This window comes from Diaphorina citri, unplaced genomic scaffold, assembly GCF_000475195.1.
Source record: "Diaphorina citri unplaced genomic scaffold, Diaci psyllid genome assembly version 1.1 scaffold68, whole genome shotgun sequence".
Classification (NCBI taxonomy): Eukaryota; Metazoa; Arthropoda; class Insecta; order Hemiptera; family Psyllidae; genus Diaphorina; species Diaphorina citri.
In genome coordinates this window covers 242994-262306 of record NW_007377505.1, presented here as the reverse complement: position 1 = coordinate 262306, position 19313 = coordinate 242994, and the positions used below count along the sequence as shown (strand labels likewise).

Sequence of the window (19313 nt, the reverse complement as noted above, 5' to 3'; positions counted from 1 at the left end):
TGGGACAGAGGGATAAAAGATGGAGGATGGGAGGGAGTAATACTGTTCTGTTCTAATCAAGTTAATTACTTAAAACCTGGTTATTTCAGACAAGGGTCTGTTAAACTCTTGAGAGATGCCATGTCGACTCCATAGTAAATGTAAATTGGATGTAAATAACCTAACGAGCTGCCTTTGTTCCATTAGATTAGAATAGTTAGGTACCTTGTATACGTTGTTTGTAATTCAGGGGTTCCCAAACTGAACGATTCGCGGACCACTTTTGAATTTCGTGATAATTCACGGACCACTTCAAGATTTTTTTAGTCAGTCTAGTTAACTTCGACGTCTGCCTTGTAAGCGTTAGGTCGCAGATTTTATTCGCGTCCGTTCTCGGAACGGTTGGTTTTCTCCTAATCTGTTTTCCTTCGCTCTTCGCTTTTGGGACGATAAGACCTTGATGCAAGTTCCGTCTATAAAACCTCTTCAAAAAACTTACCATTTTTATTTACCTACATACTCGTATTTATTAACATTTGAACATGATATTAGGTTCACACATCCATCGACAAAAATTCCTATCGATAAAAAATTCACCCTATAAAAATTTAGACGACTTTAAGAAGCTTGAGGTTTCTCTTGCGGAATACATATTTATGGATTATGGAAAATGAAGTACCTTCGTAGATATACCTAAATGTATACTCGTATTATAAGGATACATCAAAATATTCAAAGGAATCTTACGTACATTACATCGTTACGTATTTTACATGGCATACATAAGCTCTTCCCTAACGAGCTGCCTTTGTTCCATTAGATTAGAATAGTTAGGTACCTTGTATACGTTGTTTGTAATTCAGGGGTTCCCAAACTGAACGTTTCGCGGACCACTTTTGAATTTCGTGATAATTCACGGACCACTTCAAGATTTTTTTTTAGTCAGTCTAGTTAACTTCGACGTCTGCCTTGTAACCGTTAGGTCGCAGATTTTAGTCCCGTCCGTTCTCGGTACGGTTGGTTTTCTCCTAATCTGTTTTCCTTCGCTCTTCGCTTTTGGGACGATAAGACCTTGATGCAAGTTCCGTCTATAAAACCTCTTCAAAAAACTTACCATTTTTATTTACCTACATAGTCGTATTTATTAACATTTGAACATGATATTAGGTTCACACATCCATCGACAAAAATTCCTCTCGATAAAAAATTCACCCTATAAAAATTTAGACGACTTTAAGAAGCTTGAGGTTTCTCTTGCAGAATACATATTTATGGATTATGGAAAATGAAGTACCTTCGTAGATATACCTAAATGTATACTCGTATTATAAGGATAGGTACGTCAAAATATTCAAAGGAATCTTACGTACATTACATCGTTACGTATTTTACATGGCATACATAAGCTCTTAGATATGTCTGGGCATATTTTATCATACTTATTCGAGTGTATGAAGTATGAAATAGGATGAAGATAACATAAAAGTCCTTCATATCCGAAAGTTTAAATTCAAAATCTCTCGAGAGGCCTCAAATATTACTGGAAACATAATAAGAGATAAGAGCCTTGATACCCGCTTTTGGCGGTTTTCGACCGTTTTTTGGCGGTTTTCAGCTATACCGACTTAACGGTTAGAGATATTATAAAATATTAGGGTATAACAACAAGAACACCCAAATAATAAGCATCATTCATTAGGATAAGGAAAGTCGTGTGATGTTCACACCAGATTTTTTCTCTTTATTTCTCTCTTATAAAAGTCCTTCATATCCGAAAGTTTAAATTCAAAATCTCTCGAGAGGCCTCAAATATTACTGGAAACATAATAAGAGATAAGAGCCCTGATACGTCTCTTTTTTCTCTTTATTTCTCTCTTTCTCTCTCTCTCTCCTCTATTTTCTCTTGCTTTCATCACCTCTTACTTTCTATCTTTCTTATACCCTATGCCTTCTCCCTCTTCTTATTCATCCACCTTCTCCTTTCCCATCTCTTTCTCTCATCCCCCTTCTTCTTCTACTCCTCCTCTTGTCCTTTTTCCTCTCCTTCCGCTTCATCGCCACCTCCTATTTCTCTTTCTCCTTCTCCCCCTCGTCCTTCCCCGCAAGCTCCACCTCTCCATTCTCAAAGAAGAGCCAGAAGGGTGGGGAGGGGGCAAAGGACGAAGGAGGGGGACGAGGTCGAATTAATTTTAAATTAAAAATGCGAAACACGTCCTCGAGGAATTTTACCTCCCAAAACTTTCCAACCCTTCCCATTTACCATCCTTCCCCTTTTTCCCACTTACCACTAGAACACTAGCTGTTGTGCCCGTGCTTCGCCACGGTTTAAAATATTTTAGTAAGAAATGTGATGTTATCTCCGTCAGTAAATTTTAGTAAGAAATGTGATGTTATCTCCTTCATTTGCATCAGTTTGTCTCAACTTGGAAATAATAATAAGGGCCATAATAATAATATATCCAGGGATGGGAAAAAAAGGAAATATAACCATAATATGTGTAAACAATAACCTATCTACCATAATATGTATGTAAAAAGTTGCAGAAAGAACCACAATATACTGTTATTTATACCTGCATAATATTATGAAGATATGTAATATAATAAAGTTATTTATGATATAATGAAATTAATAGAGTTTGCACTTGAGCTTACCCATTATGCACTATGCAGCATGCATGTGTTAGATACATGATACTGGCAGAAACGAAGAGAGAAAGAGAGAGAGAAGAAACAAAAGTAAGAGAGAAAGAGAGAGAGAGAGAGAAAAAAAAAACAATGGGAAAAAAAGGAAGAAAAAAAGCTCCTCCCTGTCTCTCCCTCTCCCTCTCTCTTTCTCTCTCTCTCGTTCTCTCTCTGTCTCCCTCTCTCTCTCTCTCTTTCTCAGTTGAAGTGTAGCATCCTGTGTAATATAAGGGTTCCATTAAAGGTACTTACAGGGTGTCTATGTGTGGTGTTCTGAACCACATTGTCATTCAGGAGAACCTAGTGTACTTCAGGAAACATACCAACCTCAGTGGTGCAGTTGTTAACGCGTTGGACTTTGCATCTGGAGGTTGGTGGTTCGAGTTCAAGTCTAGTCATAAAATTTATCTAGGTGTAATAATTGGGGAACGATATTTGTGACAAGCATTTAAATATGCTTAACACAAATTCCTTACTTCAGAAAAGATGTACTATTTTTTCATTTACCACCCTGTGTATAATAACAATATGTATATGTATGTACAGGAATGCGATATTGTTTTTGTTCCATATTCCATGTAAATATTGCTCCTCTCTCTCTCTCTCCCTATCCCTTCCTCCCCTGTGACCTTAGTCCCTCCTCCCATCTTTTTTTTTACTCCCTAACTCCTCTCTCTCTCTCTCTCTCTCTCTCTCTCTCTCTCTCTCTCATTATTTACATCTGCCCTACATTGAACATATTACCAACACATAGAGAGAACTCCTCCCTCTCTCTCATTCATACATAAGTACATAGTAAACAACATGTAAATTGTAAAATGGATGATGGTCTTCCAACCTACATACAGAAAGGCAACCTTTCTGTTTATAGAAGTATCAGTGTCCAATATCACCAGTGCAATAGTCCTAAAGTAAAATGGACGCGGCACATCAGGGATCAGGAAGAGACCGCCTTAACATAATAAATTCCCTCTTACCACACTTGCCTTCAAGGAATCCTTCCTCTATCCCCCTCCCTTAGTCCGTTCCTTTTTTTTCGTCCCTTATTTGAGGTTTTTTCCCCTTACCTTGAGAGAACCTTTCTCTCTCTCTTTTTCTTTCTTACGCACTCTCTCTTCCTCTCCCTCCCTCCCTTTTTCTCTCTCTTTCCCCCTCTCCCTCTCTCTCCCTCCCTCTCTCTCCTCTCTCTCTCTCTCTCTCTCTCTCTCTCTCTCTCTCTCTCTCTCTCTCTCTCTCTCTCTCTCTCTCTCCCTCTCTTTTCCTTCTCTCTCTCTCCATCCCTCCCTCCCTCCCTTCGCACTATAGTAGTTTGTTTAATTCCACCCCTTTTACAGTTTGAAATTTAAATCAAGTGAAAAACAAATACATTAGTACTAAGTAAACAATGCTTTCTCATTACACAGTTTAGTTTCGCTACACTATAATGTTGGAATGTTAAGTAAAAAACAACAGAATGGAATAGGTATACCTTGTTTATCCTTAAATAATGAGGGAGAAAGTGCTAAAATGTCCCTTTACCTTCTCCCTCCTTGTAGACAAAATAGATGAACAATTAATAAGATAGGTAAACAAAATTAACAAAAATAGATGAACAATTAACGAAATAGATGAACAAAAACAAAATAGAAAAACAGCATTAACAAAAAAGATAAACAGGAGAAAAGAAGTCATGGGAGAGATAAGGGAAAGGAATAGAACTCGAGGAGGATGCGAAAGGAAAAGGCATAGATGGTAAAAGGAAGGAACTTGATAATGGGAAGCAAAAGAACAACATGGCTCAGATAGAAGGATCATATTAGGAAGATAGATAGGGGAATGAGAAAAATATAGAAATAGGCAATAAGGGAAAGAGAGAGAGAGAGAGAGAGAGAGAGAGAGAGAGAGAGAGAGAGGGAAAACTGCACTCACGTGCACACAGTATAACGTGTTTAGAATATAATTTGTTATCCTTCTCACTCTCTGTCTGTCTGGCTCTCTCTCTCTCTTCCTCCCTTTTTCCTTACCTCTGTTTATCCCTCTCCCTCCCCCTCTCTCTTTCCTTCCCTCTCTATCCCTCTTCCTCCCCCCTGCTCTCTAGCTATGAAGTATAAAAGCAATGGAATGACCTGTATTCCCGTGGAAATTTCACATATCCCGGGTATTCCTGTAGCTCCTACAGGAGCACTTCCTGGCGATTACAATATACGAACAGTCATTTCCCTCTGAGTTTTATTCCCCGCGATTTCCCACCCAATGGTGAATTATCCCTTTTCTATCATTTTCCTCATAGTTTTGTCCCCTTTCTGTCTTCTCCCTATGTGTTTTGTCTCTTTTCTGTCAACTCTTTCTGAGTTTTGCCCCCGCAATTTCCCACCCTATTGTAAATTATCCCTCTCTGTCATTCCCTCTGAGTTTTGTCCTTTTTCTGTCATTCCCTCTGAGTATTGTCCCTTTTCTGTCAACTCCCTCTGAGTTTTGTCCCTTTTCTGTTATTTCCCTCTGCTGTCATTTCTGTCTGAGTTTTTTCCCTTTTTCACATCCTTTTATCTCAACAAAAACTCACAAAACTTTTGACCATTTTTACATTCTCCTTTGTACCCTTTAGGGGGGCGAGGGAAGTCTCGCATAGCATTAGAGAGATTGTCCGTACATATTTCCGAACTAAGAGATTTTCCCTGAATCCAGAGGAAATATTGCTATGAAAATAGGAAAGTGAAGAAGATAAAAATAAAACCGAAAAGATGAAATAGGAGAAAGGAAAGGGGGGCGCAAAAAACACAAGCGAATTGAAAATTATTGCAAAATTATGTAGGCACCTCCCCCGTGGCTGTAAAATTTAATACCTCCAGTTTGCGGAAATTTATGACACATGATGAGGGTTATTTGCAAAATTTATTACCGTGTATTTTACGGTAAAATATGGCACCGTAAAATACGATTCCCCACTTTACATGGAGATAAGTATATCTATGAAATTATGAATAACTTTGCTATAATTTCCCAATTTCAGGGCTAGACTTCGATATCATATGTCTTAATTTTCTCTACTTAGAGTTGTACTTAAGGCCTGTTCCCACTTGTCGTTCGGGAAAAATCGTGTCGTGCGTAAGTGGGAACACTCTCATTTAAATTAATTAAGGCCTGTTCCCACTTGTCGTTCGGGAAAAATCGTGTCGTGCGTAAGTGGGAACACTCTGATTTAAATTACATTACCTAATACCTACAGTCTACAGGACACTCGGAAAAAAATCGGATGAAACTCACGACAAGTGAGAACGGACCTTTATTAATCTTGAAACAAAACGATATTCACCTACGTAAAAAGAAGGTGTAGCAAATTAGGTGCATACTTAGCTAGATATGTACCTTCATAAGGGTATAATTCTTTAGGATAAGGAAAGTCGTGTGATGTTCACACCAGGTTGTTAATAGTAATGAAAACGAGTACCTGCCATGGCAGTACCTGTGTTTCTCCACCCTGAACACTGTTTCTTCTCGGAATAATGAGACTTTAAATGGGAAAGTTTTCCTTGTACCAGATGGGATAGGGCAAGAGTAGGGTAAGGTAAGGTTCGGGTGGGGTAGGGCGTGTGCTCAAGAATATTATAGGCTGGAAAAAGGAGAAAACTAACTCGTCTGGAAAATGAAAGCTTTTTTTTTCCTGGCGAGCTAACTTTTCCTTCTACCTGGGATAATTACAGGGGACTTCAGGATATGGGTGCGGGGATTAGTCAGAAGATGTGTTTACGATAGAAGAGAAGGAGAAATGAGGAAAGAGAGGGAGTAAAAAGAGAAGAGTCCTGAGAGAGGGTAGTAGAAGACACGTTGGAAGGCCCGAGGAGCAAAAGAGAGGAAAAGAAGGAGCGGGGAGCGGGAGAGATGTTTACATTGTGACAGAGAGGAGAAGCAGGAAGTGTAGAAGAGGGAAGGAGAGGGAAGATAAGAAAGAGGGGAGTAAGGAAATAGAGTAAAGAAGAAAGAGTATAGGGAGGAGAAAGATAGAGATGAAGAGAGAAGATATACCTGGAGATGTTTACGATAGGACAAAGAGGTAGAAAATAAAGGGGGTGGGGGGCGAGAGGAGAAGAAAGAGGGAAAGAAAAACTATAAGTAAAGAGGAGGGAGGATGGAAAAAATGGAGTTGAGCTTAGACTTCCTTCCCCTTTATATCCTGCTCACTATGGACTACTTTCTCATAATGTAGAACCAATAATTCAAAGAGACCTGTTCCAGTAATGGAACTAATAGTTCCAAGAGTGTTGCTCGGGCTTAGTCTATGAACCATCCTACTCGGCGTACCTTAACATAAATGACCACGAAAGTACCTTCCCTTATAAATTTATAAAATAGAAAAACAAATCATACTCGTAGCTCGTAGGTATTTCAACTATTTCAAGCTTTTTTGCCTCAACAGGGTATGGAGGTAATGGGCACTGAATTTGTATGAATGCCTGGTAATTATTTTGAATTATGCAATGTGCTCAACTCGGATAAAATTTCATCTCCAGTGCTTTCGTTAGCTGACAATTAGTTATCAGGTGATAATTTCAGTAGGTATCATTTGAATTGTGTTTACAGATTTGCATATTCCCTCCCTCTCTTTTTGGTCTCTACCATCCCTTCCCTTCTCTCTCTCTCTCACTCACTCTCATACACACTCATTCCAGTCGCTACCTAATGGAAAATGAGTGTTTCGGTCTCCAGTGCTTTCGTTAGCTGACAATTAGTTATCAGGTGATAATTTCAGTAGGTATCATTTGAATTGTGTTTACAGATTTGCATATTATTCCCTCCCTCTCTTTTTGGTCTCTACCATCCCTTCCCCTTCTCTCTCACTCTCATACACACACTCATTCCAGTCGCTACCTAATGGAAAACGAGTGTTTCGTCGGATAAAATTCATAATAATACACCGATGTAACCCCTCCTTCCTTCATTTCCTCTCCATTCAATAATCTGTCAACCTAATTGTCCTCATCCATCCAGCTGTGAGTGCAAAATTTGAATAAATATTTTTTTTTTATTATTTTTGGAAATGTTTTTTTTTTTTTATCTCTGTTTTTGAATAAGTGAATTTGTTCTAGGTTTCCACTCCGGAGGTTCCAGGTTCAATTCACGATAGAGCTGATTTTTACAAATTTCTTGACCCCGCCGGGAATCGAACCCGGGTCTCCCGCGTGCAAGGCGAGTGCAGTGACCACTACGCCACGGGAGCTGACTACTTTCCAATGAGTGACTCTCAGTATACGCATCTTGAAATTGGCCCTGATTCTTTAGGATCCTCGTAATCCCCAGGTTACGTCATTATCATTAGTCATTAACCCTTTTGGCTCCCGTGGTATGTTAGCAATAAATCACTAGGTGATGCAGCCCTTGTTTAACCATGTGAATTGTTTATACCTACCTTCATATTTATACCTACAGTTCAAATGGAAATGGATTGTTGTTAAAAGTCCAGTACATTTTACTTGCACTTACCTACATATCTTGTTACACATTGTTACATCATAATATTTACCTTTTTTTATGTTAAGAAATTAGGGACACCCCAGGCCTATATTAGGGTCCTTATGTGATTGAGTACCTAATGTATCCCGAATTTCGCTTCCATCTTGTCAACTAATGAATTATATACTTCATAACTTTACTGAGACCAGTTCTTGTCCCCTCCTCTCACCTCCTAGTCAGCCCCTCTTCTTCCTCTTGTCCGCTTAGAACTTTGAAACAATTTCAAGTAAAATGAAGATGAATTTTCTTGCTTTTTTCTTATTTCTTTTTATATTAAAAAAAAAAAAAACTAAATGCATTTATAAAGAGTGGAATGTCGCGTCATGGACTTTGTACAAAATATCTCGAGAACGATAAGAGGTAGAAACTTGATAAGATCGGTGCAACCCATCTTGTCTGATTAACGGACTCTTACTACCGCGGCCCTATTATTAGGTGGTTATGTATGAAGCTGCTTAAGGGTATTTTTAAAATAATACTTAATTTAAAAAGAAATCGGTACAGAAATGAAGAAAAAAAATCCATCTTTGAAACTTTTTTTTATACTCTCTCTCTCTCTCTCTCTCTCTCTCTCTCTCTCTCTCTCTCTCTCTCTCTCTCTCTCTCTCTCTGTCTCTGTCTCTATCTCTCTCTCTCTCTCCTCTCTCTTTCTTTCTCTCCCTCCCTCTCTCGTACATCAATTATTAAACATAAAAGAATAAACAAGTAATTTTCAATCAATCTCTCCCCCTCTCTCTCTCTCTCTCCTACTCCCTCACTTTATCTGTCTTGTATATTAATTAAACAATAAATAAATCCCAGAGAGAGAGAGAGGGATAGGGAGAGGAACATATTCATGAAACAAGGTCTGAGAGAGAAAGGTGGTAAATATTGATAGAAAAAAAAACGAGAAAAATAGAATGATAGGTATGTACTATGTACCTGTATGTAGGTATACAATAGAGAGAGAGAGAAATGAAAAAAGGGATGGTAAATATTGGAAGGATCATAAAGAATAAAGGCAGAAAAGAGCAAAAGAGGGAGAGAAACGGTATTTAGGGGTAGGAATGGGGAGGGGGGAGCTCACGCAATTACACACTATACGCGAGTATTAATTTCATTTCAGATATTCCCAACGGGGGGCCCCTTGATTAGGGTTTGGAGAAAGGGATCCCCCCCCTCCTTTATATTTCCTAACTCCCCATATTTACCTCCTCCGCCTCATTTCTCTCTCTCGATTTTCTCTTTTATTCTCGATCACCTATTTGTACTTCTTGTAGAAGGAATATTTTCTCATTCTTTTTTCCTTTTTGCACTCGTTAGCTGCCTTTTCCCTTTTTCTCAGCTCTCTCTCTCTCGATTTCCATGCGGAAGGTCCCACGTTCAATTCCTAGAGTTGAAAAAACAAATAACAAAATAATTGAAGAAACTTATTATTAAAAAAAAGTACATATATGTACATATTTTTTGGTGCTTTTGTATTGATTCAGCTAGCAGCGCCTGATTGGGGAGTATTACCTTTATTGCTTTATAATTATAATAATGGGAGCGATGAATGATAGGTATCAAAAGGTGAAAACTCCTGACCTCAGGCCCTTGGAGGTCACTGCCCCTTTTAGTCGCTCCCCTACGCGGCCCTGACTCAACATATAACAACATTTTTTAAACTCTGACGTGCTTAAATTGTGACGCGTAGCTTTCAGTAACATTTTAATGTCAAGCGAAACAAATGGGTTTCTACGTTTTACCACGTACGGTATGTTTTCAAAATTCCTGGGCTTATAAAGACTTTTGGAGCCTACTTCATGGGCTAAACTTAAAAATCTACAGCTTAACTCCTAATTAGGTATTTGTATTTTAATAATAAATAGTCAGTCAGTGGCAATACCACGTTGAATCCACCAACTCCTAAGAGATCACTGAAGTTAAGTTATGCGTGGTTTCAATTCCATAAAGCCGATTCGAGGCGATCCAAGCCTCAGGTAGATTTTTGAAAATTTTGGTCTGCAATCTTCAGAATTCAGTCTCATGGAAATTGATATTGAGAAGAAAAAAAATCAACAAGTATGAACCATGGTTAGAGAGCCGCACCAGATCGTTATGGCCACCCCTGCTATAGGCCAATAGCCCTTAGTGTAATGGACCACCTAGGCATTCCACATTTACCTTCTATCTCTACGGGCTTTATTTCAGGATCCTAATGGAGTTCCGGACACGGAAAGCCCACCGCCTCGTTCTAAGGGACAAAGATCTGCTGAAGTATCTGTTCGGTATGGTAGTCATCATTATCGCTTACCTGTCTGCCTGGACTGCCAGCAATATGAACTTCATTGAGGAAGGATTCAGTCTGCTCACCATTGGGAAGGCGGGGGATGGGTCGTTCTTCAACGCGTGCAAACCGCTCTGGTGGGACTATGTCACGGAAGCAGGTAAGCTAGGCTTGACCAAATTGAAATGTTTTCCAGTGGGAATAGCAAACAGGGCTTTCCATTGGAAAACTGGGAATGCGTTTAAAAAGAAAAGAACTTGACCCGGCCAGGAATGGCAAACAGGTTTTTCCATTGGAAAACTGGGAAGGCAGTTTGAACGGAAAAGAACTTGGCCAGGCCTGTCTTGTTAGCTTGGTTGGTAGCGCGTCTGCCTTGTAAGCGCTAGGCCACGGGTTGGATTCCCGCCAGGGGAGGATTTTATCCTGAACGGATAATGTTCGTTCTCGGAACGGCTGGCTTTCTCCTATCCTGTCCTCCTTCTTTCTTCGCTTTCGGGACGATAAAACCCTAGCAGTTCCCTCTATCAAACCTCTTTTTTTATTCTTCGATTGCTTCTTTTTTTCCATCGGAATAATAATGAAAACTAAATAAACAAAGTGTCTAAAGACCCGCTGTACAGTGGAGTCAAATTACCGGCACGGCGCGGCGTGGCGTATTGATAACTATGTAACTTCACCGAGTGTTCGAGTTCAAGAGTTATTATCAATAAACATTTACTTACATATCTTCTTCTTCTTATGTGTTTGAAATTCTAAAATCTCCAATTAATAGGGATGAAATGTCATATTTCGACTGAAATTGAACCCACGCCCTCCTGAATTCCAGACGAGCGTCTTGACACCAGCGAGGCAGACTAATGAAATATATCTCTCCAATTTTGATATCAAAGAGATGGTATTCTCTCACTTTTATCGTATAATTCGTACATAATTATGTCCTACTTGACACCAGGTGAGGTGGGTCTCCTCCTGTTCGGTCTTCATTTGGGGTGCGCCGCGCGCAATGCCTCGGTTCAATTCGAGGAGCGCCGCTTCCTATGGTGCGCCGTGGCCACGGAGCTCCTCATCTCTCTCCTTCCCCCCCCCCCTCTCTCTCTCTCTCTCTCTCTCTCTCTCTCTCTCTCTTTCTTTCTTTCTCCCTCAGCTCTTCCTCCCTCTTTTCGAGTATCTCCTCCCCTTTCTTATTTCCATTTTAAGCTTCTTGTCAGTTCTGTCACTCACTATACTTTTGTGATCTTTTTTTTACATTTTTTAGCATGTCATTCTCTTTCTTTTGTTTTTACTTCGCACAATTCTGTTATTGTTTTTGTCGTGTCAAGTCCACAGACTTTCAACTGAGAAGTTGTTTTTCTTCCTCTTCCTCCTCCTCCTTCTTTTTTACCTCTCTCCCTCTTTACTTACTTACACCCATATTTATGAACAAAATGCTGGCTCTCAGCAAGTGCTCAAGCATCAATTCCAAACATCTAGGTAATTGGCCAAAATTTGTTCAAGACTGATCTGAGACCGAGAATTTTTGTTTATAAATACGGGTGTTAGAGCTACCTAGCTACCAACGTTATAAAAGCAAAATACCTACCTAGTACCTAGACCTAGACCTAGCACATTATTTTCATCACACTTGTATTGCACATTGCATACCTGTGTAGTTTTCGGGCGTTCATACAAATTTTATTTTCGAAAAACTCATTTCTCTTCTTTTCTTCCTCCTCTCTTCTTTTTCTTCTCTTTCTCCTCTTCTTCTTACTTTCATTTCATCTTTTCTTCTCTCGATTAGGATCGTTCCTTCTTTTATCTTTCTCCCTCTGTTTCTTCTCTTTTATCTTTTATTAATCTTTTCATTTCTTCTTCTTCTTCTTCCAAATGAAAACTTTCTTTTATTTTTATTCCTCCTTTTGACATGGGCATACTTTTAATTCCCTCTTGTCTTTCATAGTTTCTCCCCTACCTCCTTTTACTCCTCCTCCTTGTCTTTCCTTTACTTCTTCTGCTTCTCCTCCTTTTCCTCTTTCGTCTTCTTCTCCTCTATCGTTAAGATCTTCTTTGCTAGTTTTTTTCATTTCTCCTTCTGGAATAATATACTCCCTCTCCCTTTCTTCATTTTATTTTTATTTCGATTTATGATTTTTTTATTTATTCTCTCCTCTTTTTCTCTCCCTCGCTCTCTCTCTCTCTCTCTCTCTCTCTCTCTCTCTCTCTCTCTCTCTCTCTCCCTCCCTGTATCTTCCTCTCTCTCACACACTTTTTCGTTTGCCCGTGTTCCCGTGTACCACCATCTACATTTTTCTATTCCCCAAAATATTCTCAACAATAGGAAAATAGTGGAGAGCGGAGGGGAGAAAGAGGGAGAGAGGGGGGTAATTTATGACTTTGGTCACCACCGCAGTTTCAATTAAAACTTCATGCCACGGTTCGTACTTATTATTTCCCCTCCCTCACCCTTCTTTATTATTTACCCCTCCCTCTCCGTTCTATTCATATTATTTCTCCCTCCCCTCCTTCCTTATTACTTCTTTATACCCTCCTTTGTTACCTTTAGCCATTTGAACTTCACCTCTACCTAATACCCTACTACAAATTATAGCTTGTACTATTTTCATCCAGTTTTGTTTCCTAAAGATATATTTTCCTCTTCTCTTTTTGTGCTCTCTCTGTATCTCTGTTTTTCCCCCTTTCCCTCCCTCCCTTTGTTATCGCTCTTTCTCCCTCCTAGCTCTTTCTCTCTGTTGTCCTTTTGTTTGGACTTGGAGGTTAGAGGGACTTTCCAGTCTTTTGCTGACAATATAAACAAGGTTTGTGCGGGCAACTAGGCAATTATTATAGTGACGTCAGTAAAATTAATTTTTATTATATGTATTTTCTTCTTGAAGAGGTAGTGCAAATTAATTCTCCTTCTTAAGTGTCTATTTTTATCTTGGGGTCTTGTGTTTGTAATTAGTTCTCCTTTTACTTTCCCTTTTAAACTTATTTTTATTAACTTGATTCTTATTTTTAAATCATTACATGAAAGTAAAATCGAAAAATCAAATCAAGAATAATAATAATAATAATAAACTGAATATTAAACAAATTAGGTAGCTACATAGGTACTGATTTTCTTTAATCACGATCGAATAAATTACGGGCTGAAAAATTCCCGGAGGGACGGGCCCAGCTTTTTTTTCTTCCTCTATCCCACTATTTTTGCTCCATCCCTCGTTCTCTCTCTCTTTCCCTGTATCTTCCTCTCCCTCACACACTTACTTTTTCGTTTGCCCGTGTTCCCGTGTTCCACCATCTACATTTTTCTATTCCCCAAAATATTCTCAACAATAGGAAAATAGTGGAGAGAGGAAGGGAGAAAGAGGGAGAGAGAAAAGTAGACTGGAAATTTTGAAAAATTGGACTGGAAAACCGGGAAAAGTCAGGGAATTTTATTTTTTCATTTTGGTAGACACCCTGAGAAAAAACGGAGCAAAGGCAGACAAAAAAAAAGTAGTTACATGGGTTTTTTTTTTTTTCGAAAAGAGAAATGTATTGCAAAGTAAAAGATAAGAACGTCAAGAAATACCTAGACAGAATAAAATATAGAAAACGATATTACGAAGATCAGTCATGAGCGAGGAATAAAAAAGAAGAAATAAAGTACGAGATATCAAAACGGAGATATAAAAAAACAGAGGAAAGTCAAAAGTTATACGTACCTACAACTACGAACACAGGCATTGAAGAAGAGGGAAGAGAGGGAAAATGGAATGGAATAACGAAAGAGATGGATAGTGTATCTGTTTAGGAATAAGAAGTCTTTTTGCTCCACCAGTCTAAACAAGGTCGCGTATATGTGATAAGAATAAGTATAAATTGTCTGTAAGTACGTGTACCCTGTACCTATAGCCAAATAACAGGAAAAAGATGGTGCGGGGAAAACCGCATGAAAACAATTCCAACCCCTCCTTATACCTCTCTGTACAACTGTACATACATTATCATTAGTATGAAAATACAGCAACCAGTAGCAGAAGAACAGTATCAAGATGTTTAGAAGAGGAGCGTATACCGTATAATTAGCATTCTGGCTCAGGTATATCTAGAATCTACATACACTCCATCTGCTTTGCACACAAACCATTCTCCATTTACCTATGTAGACTCCCTTTACGTGAATAGCACTGTGAACTAATGGCCAAAACTTTCAGCTATTAAAGCTATTATACCCGACATCGATGTTTTGAAAACATCGATACATCGGAACAAAAACATCGATGTCAACATCGATGTTTTCGTCTCGATGTCCCAACCCTAGTATAAACATTAAACGTGGTATATTCCATTCTAATCTATTTCTATTTCTGATTCCAGGTATTGGTTCACCTGTGGGATCCTACTACCGTGCAGTGCTTACTAGCTTCCTGGTTGAGAGAACTAGGATTCATAGTGTGCTACGGAGCTATCCTGTTGAAACTATACAGGTAGGTTTGACTTTAGAATCGAAGGATATATTGTCTGCTATTCGTCCCAACAAATTCACTGACTGCGACCTCTAACTTAAATCTAAACCATTATAATAAATAATAATTACCTATAAAAAAAAAATTAAGTCAAAGTCTTACTGCTCTTTTACTCATACAAAAAAAAGCCCACTCCGAGGCTTAGATATAAGGGCGAACACCCATAAAGGACGGGTTAAGCTTCTTTAAGCCCCCTTTACTAATTTTAACACCTCTACTAATTGTTCATTTCTCAGTTGTCCTTACGAGTCTGAGTACACCAGAAATTGAGCAGAAAGCCGAAGAAACTTCGACTCTGCCGGGTTCGGCTGGGAATCGAACCCGGCATCTCCGGTGTGCAAACCTATCACCCACTCTAACTGCTCTTTTACTGTTATCAAGTAGCTACCTACATGTTTTTCCCCCCAAGTACATTGTTATTATCTCTGAATAGCAGTCCCATTTTCATAATGTTCCTGGGATATAGGTCGGGATTATGCTGCAAACCTCCCACAGCTGAACGCTAATGGGCCGAGGAGAAAAATGCTAGCAATATTATTCGAGTCTAAAATTATTATTAACATTTGCACACTGCCGACTTGGTCTTTCACAATGCTTCCGCAAAAGAGTAAAATGGAAATTATTGCTATGGAAGGGTTTCGATTATATCGCCGAAAGAATTTCTCCCTTAGGGAAATGGCCTAATGATCAATGTCCCAACATTTGTAAACAGCAACTACTTATATCGCCGAAGTAAAAGGCTATTCATTTGTTTAATTAAAGCTATACAGCTTTTACTTAATAAATGTCCACCCCGAAATGACACTACTAAATTTTTATGTCTCATCTGGGTCTCGAACCCCAGACCCTCTCGGATTACAAGTCCAACTTTCTACCTTTGATCTACTGGGCACTGGAGTTGGAAAGCGGGGAATTTAAAAATCCACCTCAACTTAAAAGAGGGAACAACGAAGCACGCACGTGGGATTTTTTGTCACTGTGCCAACATGAGAAAAATTCCCACCCGTCTCCACTTTGACCTCTCGAGCGCCTGTCTTTATCTCCCTCTATCGTGTCGCAGGATTTGCCCTCCCATTACTGCATCCATTCTTCCGAAAAACATATCAATAATAGTCCCACTCTCCCTACAGCCTCTCTCCCGCCTTATTTTTTTACTTTTCCCCTCCCCCTCTCTCTCTCTACCTCTCTCTTTTTCTCTCTCTCCCTTTTCCCTCCCCTCTCTCCATACCTCTATCTCTCCCTCCCTCCCTCTCTCTCTTCCTCTCTTTCTTTCTCTCTCTTGCTCCCTCCCTCTCTCTCTCCCCCTCTCTCTCTTCCTCTCTTTCTTTCTCTTTTCCTTCCTCCCTCTCTCTCTCTTCCTCCCTCTCTCTCTCTCTTCCTCCCTCCCTCTATCTCTCTCCACTCTCTTTCTTTTCATTCCTCCCTTTTCCCTTTCCATCCGTCCTTCCCTCCCTCTCTCCATTATTTCCTACACCTATTTTTCCATTAATAAATTGGAGGTGATGACTCTATTTCAAAATGTACAGGAGAGTGTGTGGGCTGTAGAAAATACAGAAGAAAAGCCTACGTGAAATTAAAGGGGACGTTGGTTCCGTGGTAATGCGTCTGATTTCCATGCGGAAGGTCCCACGTTCAATTCCTAGAGTTGAAAAAACAAATAACAAAATAATTGAAGAAACTTATTATTAAAAAAAAAGTACATATATGTTTGTACATATTTTTTGGTGCTTTTGTATTGATTCAGCGCCTAATTGGGGAGTATTACCTTTATTGCTTTATAATAATGGGAGCGATGAATGATATCAAAAGGTGAAACCTGACCTCAGGCCCTTAGAGGTCATTGCCCCTTTTAGTCGCTCCCCTACGCGGCCCTGACTCAACATATAACAACATTTAAACTCTGACATGCTTAAATCCCAGGCCTGAAGTTCCTAAATATGTTGTGACGCGTAGCTTTCAGTAACATTTTAATATCAAGCGAAACAAATGGGTTTCTACGTTTTACCACGTACGGTATGTTTTCAAAATTCATGGGCTTATAAAGACTTTTGGAGGCTACTTCATGGGCTAAACCTATAAATCTACAGCTTAACTCTTGATTAGGTATTTGTATTTTAATAATAAATAGTCAGTCAGTGGCAATACCACGTTGAATCCACCAACTCCTAAAAGATCACTGAAGCTAAGTTGCGCGTGGTTTCAATTCCATAAAGCCGATTCGAGGCGATCCAAGCCTCAGGTGGATTTTTGAAAATTTTGGTCTGCAATCTTCAGAATTCAGTCTCATGGAAATTGATATCGAGAAGAAAAAAAAAATCAACAAGTATGAACCATGGTTAGAGAGCCGCACTAGATCGTTATGGCCACCCCTGCTATAGGCCAATAGCCCTTAGTGTAATGGACCACCTAGGCATTCCACATTTACCTTCTATCCCTACGGGCTTTATTTCAGGATCCTAATGGAGTTCCGGACACGGAAAGCCCACCGTCTCGTCCTAAGGGACAAAGATCTGCTGAAGTATCTGTTCGGTATGGTAGTCATCATTATCGCTTACCTGTCTGCCTGGACTGCCAGCAATATGAACTTCATTGAGGAAGGATTCAGTCTGCTCACCATTGGGAAGGCGGGGGATGGGTCGTTCTTCAACGCGTGCAAACCGCTCTGGTGGGACTATGTCACGGAAGCAGGTAAGCTAGGCTTGACCAAATTGAAATGGTTTCCAGTAGGAATAGCAAACAGGGCTTTCCATTGGAAAACTGGGAATGCCGTTCAAAAAGAAAAGAACTTGACCCGGCCAGGAATGGCAAACAGGTTTTTCCATTGGAAAACTGGGAATGCAGTTTGAACGGAAAAGAACTTGGCCAGGCCTGCCTTGTTAGCTTGGTTGGTAGCGCGTCTGCCTTGTAAGCGCTAGGCCACGGGTTGGATTCCCGCCAGGGGAGGATTTTATCCTGAACGGATAATGTTCGTTCTCAAAACAGCTGGCTTTCTCCTATCCTGTCCTCCTTCTTTCTTCGCTTTCGGGGCGATAAGACCTTAGCAGTTCCCTCTATCAAACCTCTCTTTTTGTTATTCTTCGATTGCTTCTTTTTTTCCATCGGAATAATAATGAAAACTGAATAAACAAGGTGTCTAAAGACCCGCTGTACAGTGGAGTCAAATTACCGGCACGGCGCGGCGTGGCGTATTGATAACTATGTAACTTCACCGAGTGTTCGAGTTCAAGAGTTATTATTAATAAACATTTACATATCTTCTTCTTATGTGTTTGAAATTTTAAAATCTCCAATTAATAGCGATGAAATGTCATATTTCGACTGAAATTGAACCCACGCCCTCCTGAACTCCAGACGAGCGTCTTGACACCAGCGAGGCAGACTAATGAAATATATCTCTCCAATTTTGATATCTCTCACTTCTATCGTATAATTCGTACATAATTATGTCCTACTTGATACCAGGTGAGGTGGGTCTCCTCCTGTTCGGTCTTCACTTGGGGTGCGCCGCGCGCAATGCCTCGGTTCAATTCGAGGAGCGCCGCTTCCTATGGTGCGCCGTGGCCACAGAGCTCCTTTTCAGTAGCGCCTTCTACGTGTGGCGCGCCCTTGCGGTGCACCCTATCCATCCTGATGTGAACCTGGTGGCTGTGTTCATACGGAGTCATCTGACCAATTCCCTGGTGCTGGTGCTACTGTTTCTTCCCAAGGTAAGTGACCAATCAGTCATGCTTTGTTTGCTAAAGGTCTAAAGGTGTGTCCAAACATAATTGACCACGTCGATGTTAAGAAGTGAATCTATGTTGTTGAGGTAGTGTACGGTTTCAGTCGACGTGATGTGGAGCGACGATCGATCGATCGACGGTCGATCAACGGGGTCGACTATTTGTGGACACAGCTTAACGTTACTGAATAACTGCTAAGGTTTTTAGTGGCCCGGGTTCTGAGCTCCATTCGGGGTCATGCTTTGAACAAGAGCGAGCCTGATTGGGACCGGGAAAAGCCAGCAGTACTCGATTGCCACAGATGGTCAATTGGTCACCCATCTGGATCTCTTTATCTTGACGAGTCTGCACAATGATATGAACGCCGTAAATCAACACGAAGTATGCAATACACAACTCACAAAATTATTTACAAAATCTATCTGCTTCAAACAGTTCAAATACTTAAGACTTTGTTCAGACTGCGGGAGTTAAAGGACTTTTTAGTCTTATTCTAGCAGTATAAGTAGGGTAGGTACATATTTTCTATTCTAATCTAATAATTCCATATGTTACTCATATTATTTCAGTTTTGGTATCACTACAAACAAGTGCGAGACTTGCAGGCGCATCTATCCCATGAACCATCAGATGCTTACAAACCGACTCAAGATGGTGCAGGCTACATCCTGACAGGCGGACCTGATCAGGTGTACCTGTCAGGTC

The 19313-nt window shown here is 39.9% G+C and overlaps 1 protein-coding gene across 1 annotated transcript in view; it reads left to right on the top strand.

Moving 5' to 3' along the window:
- The first annotated feature begins 9672 nt into the window (after positions 1–9672).
- Positions 9673–19313, top strand: part of LOC103519962 (probable G-protein coupled receptor 158) — a 30917-nt gene continuing 21276 nt past the window's right edge. The window contains exons 1-7 of the mRNA XM_026831239.1: positions 9673–9722; positions 10324–10559; positions 11352–11449; positions 14738–14847; positions 17339–17574; positions 18349–18593; positions 19178–19268. Of these exons, the coding sequence (XP_026687040.1) occupies positions 9673–9722; positions 10324–10559; positions 11352–11449; positions 14738–14847; positions 17339–17574; positions 18349–18593; positions 19178–19268 (1066 nt within the window). The remainder of the gene's footprint in view (positions 9723–10323; positions 10560–11351; positions 11450–14737; positions 14848–17338; positions 17575–18348; positions 18594–19177; positions 19269–19313) is intronic.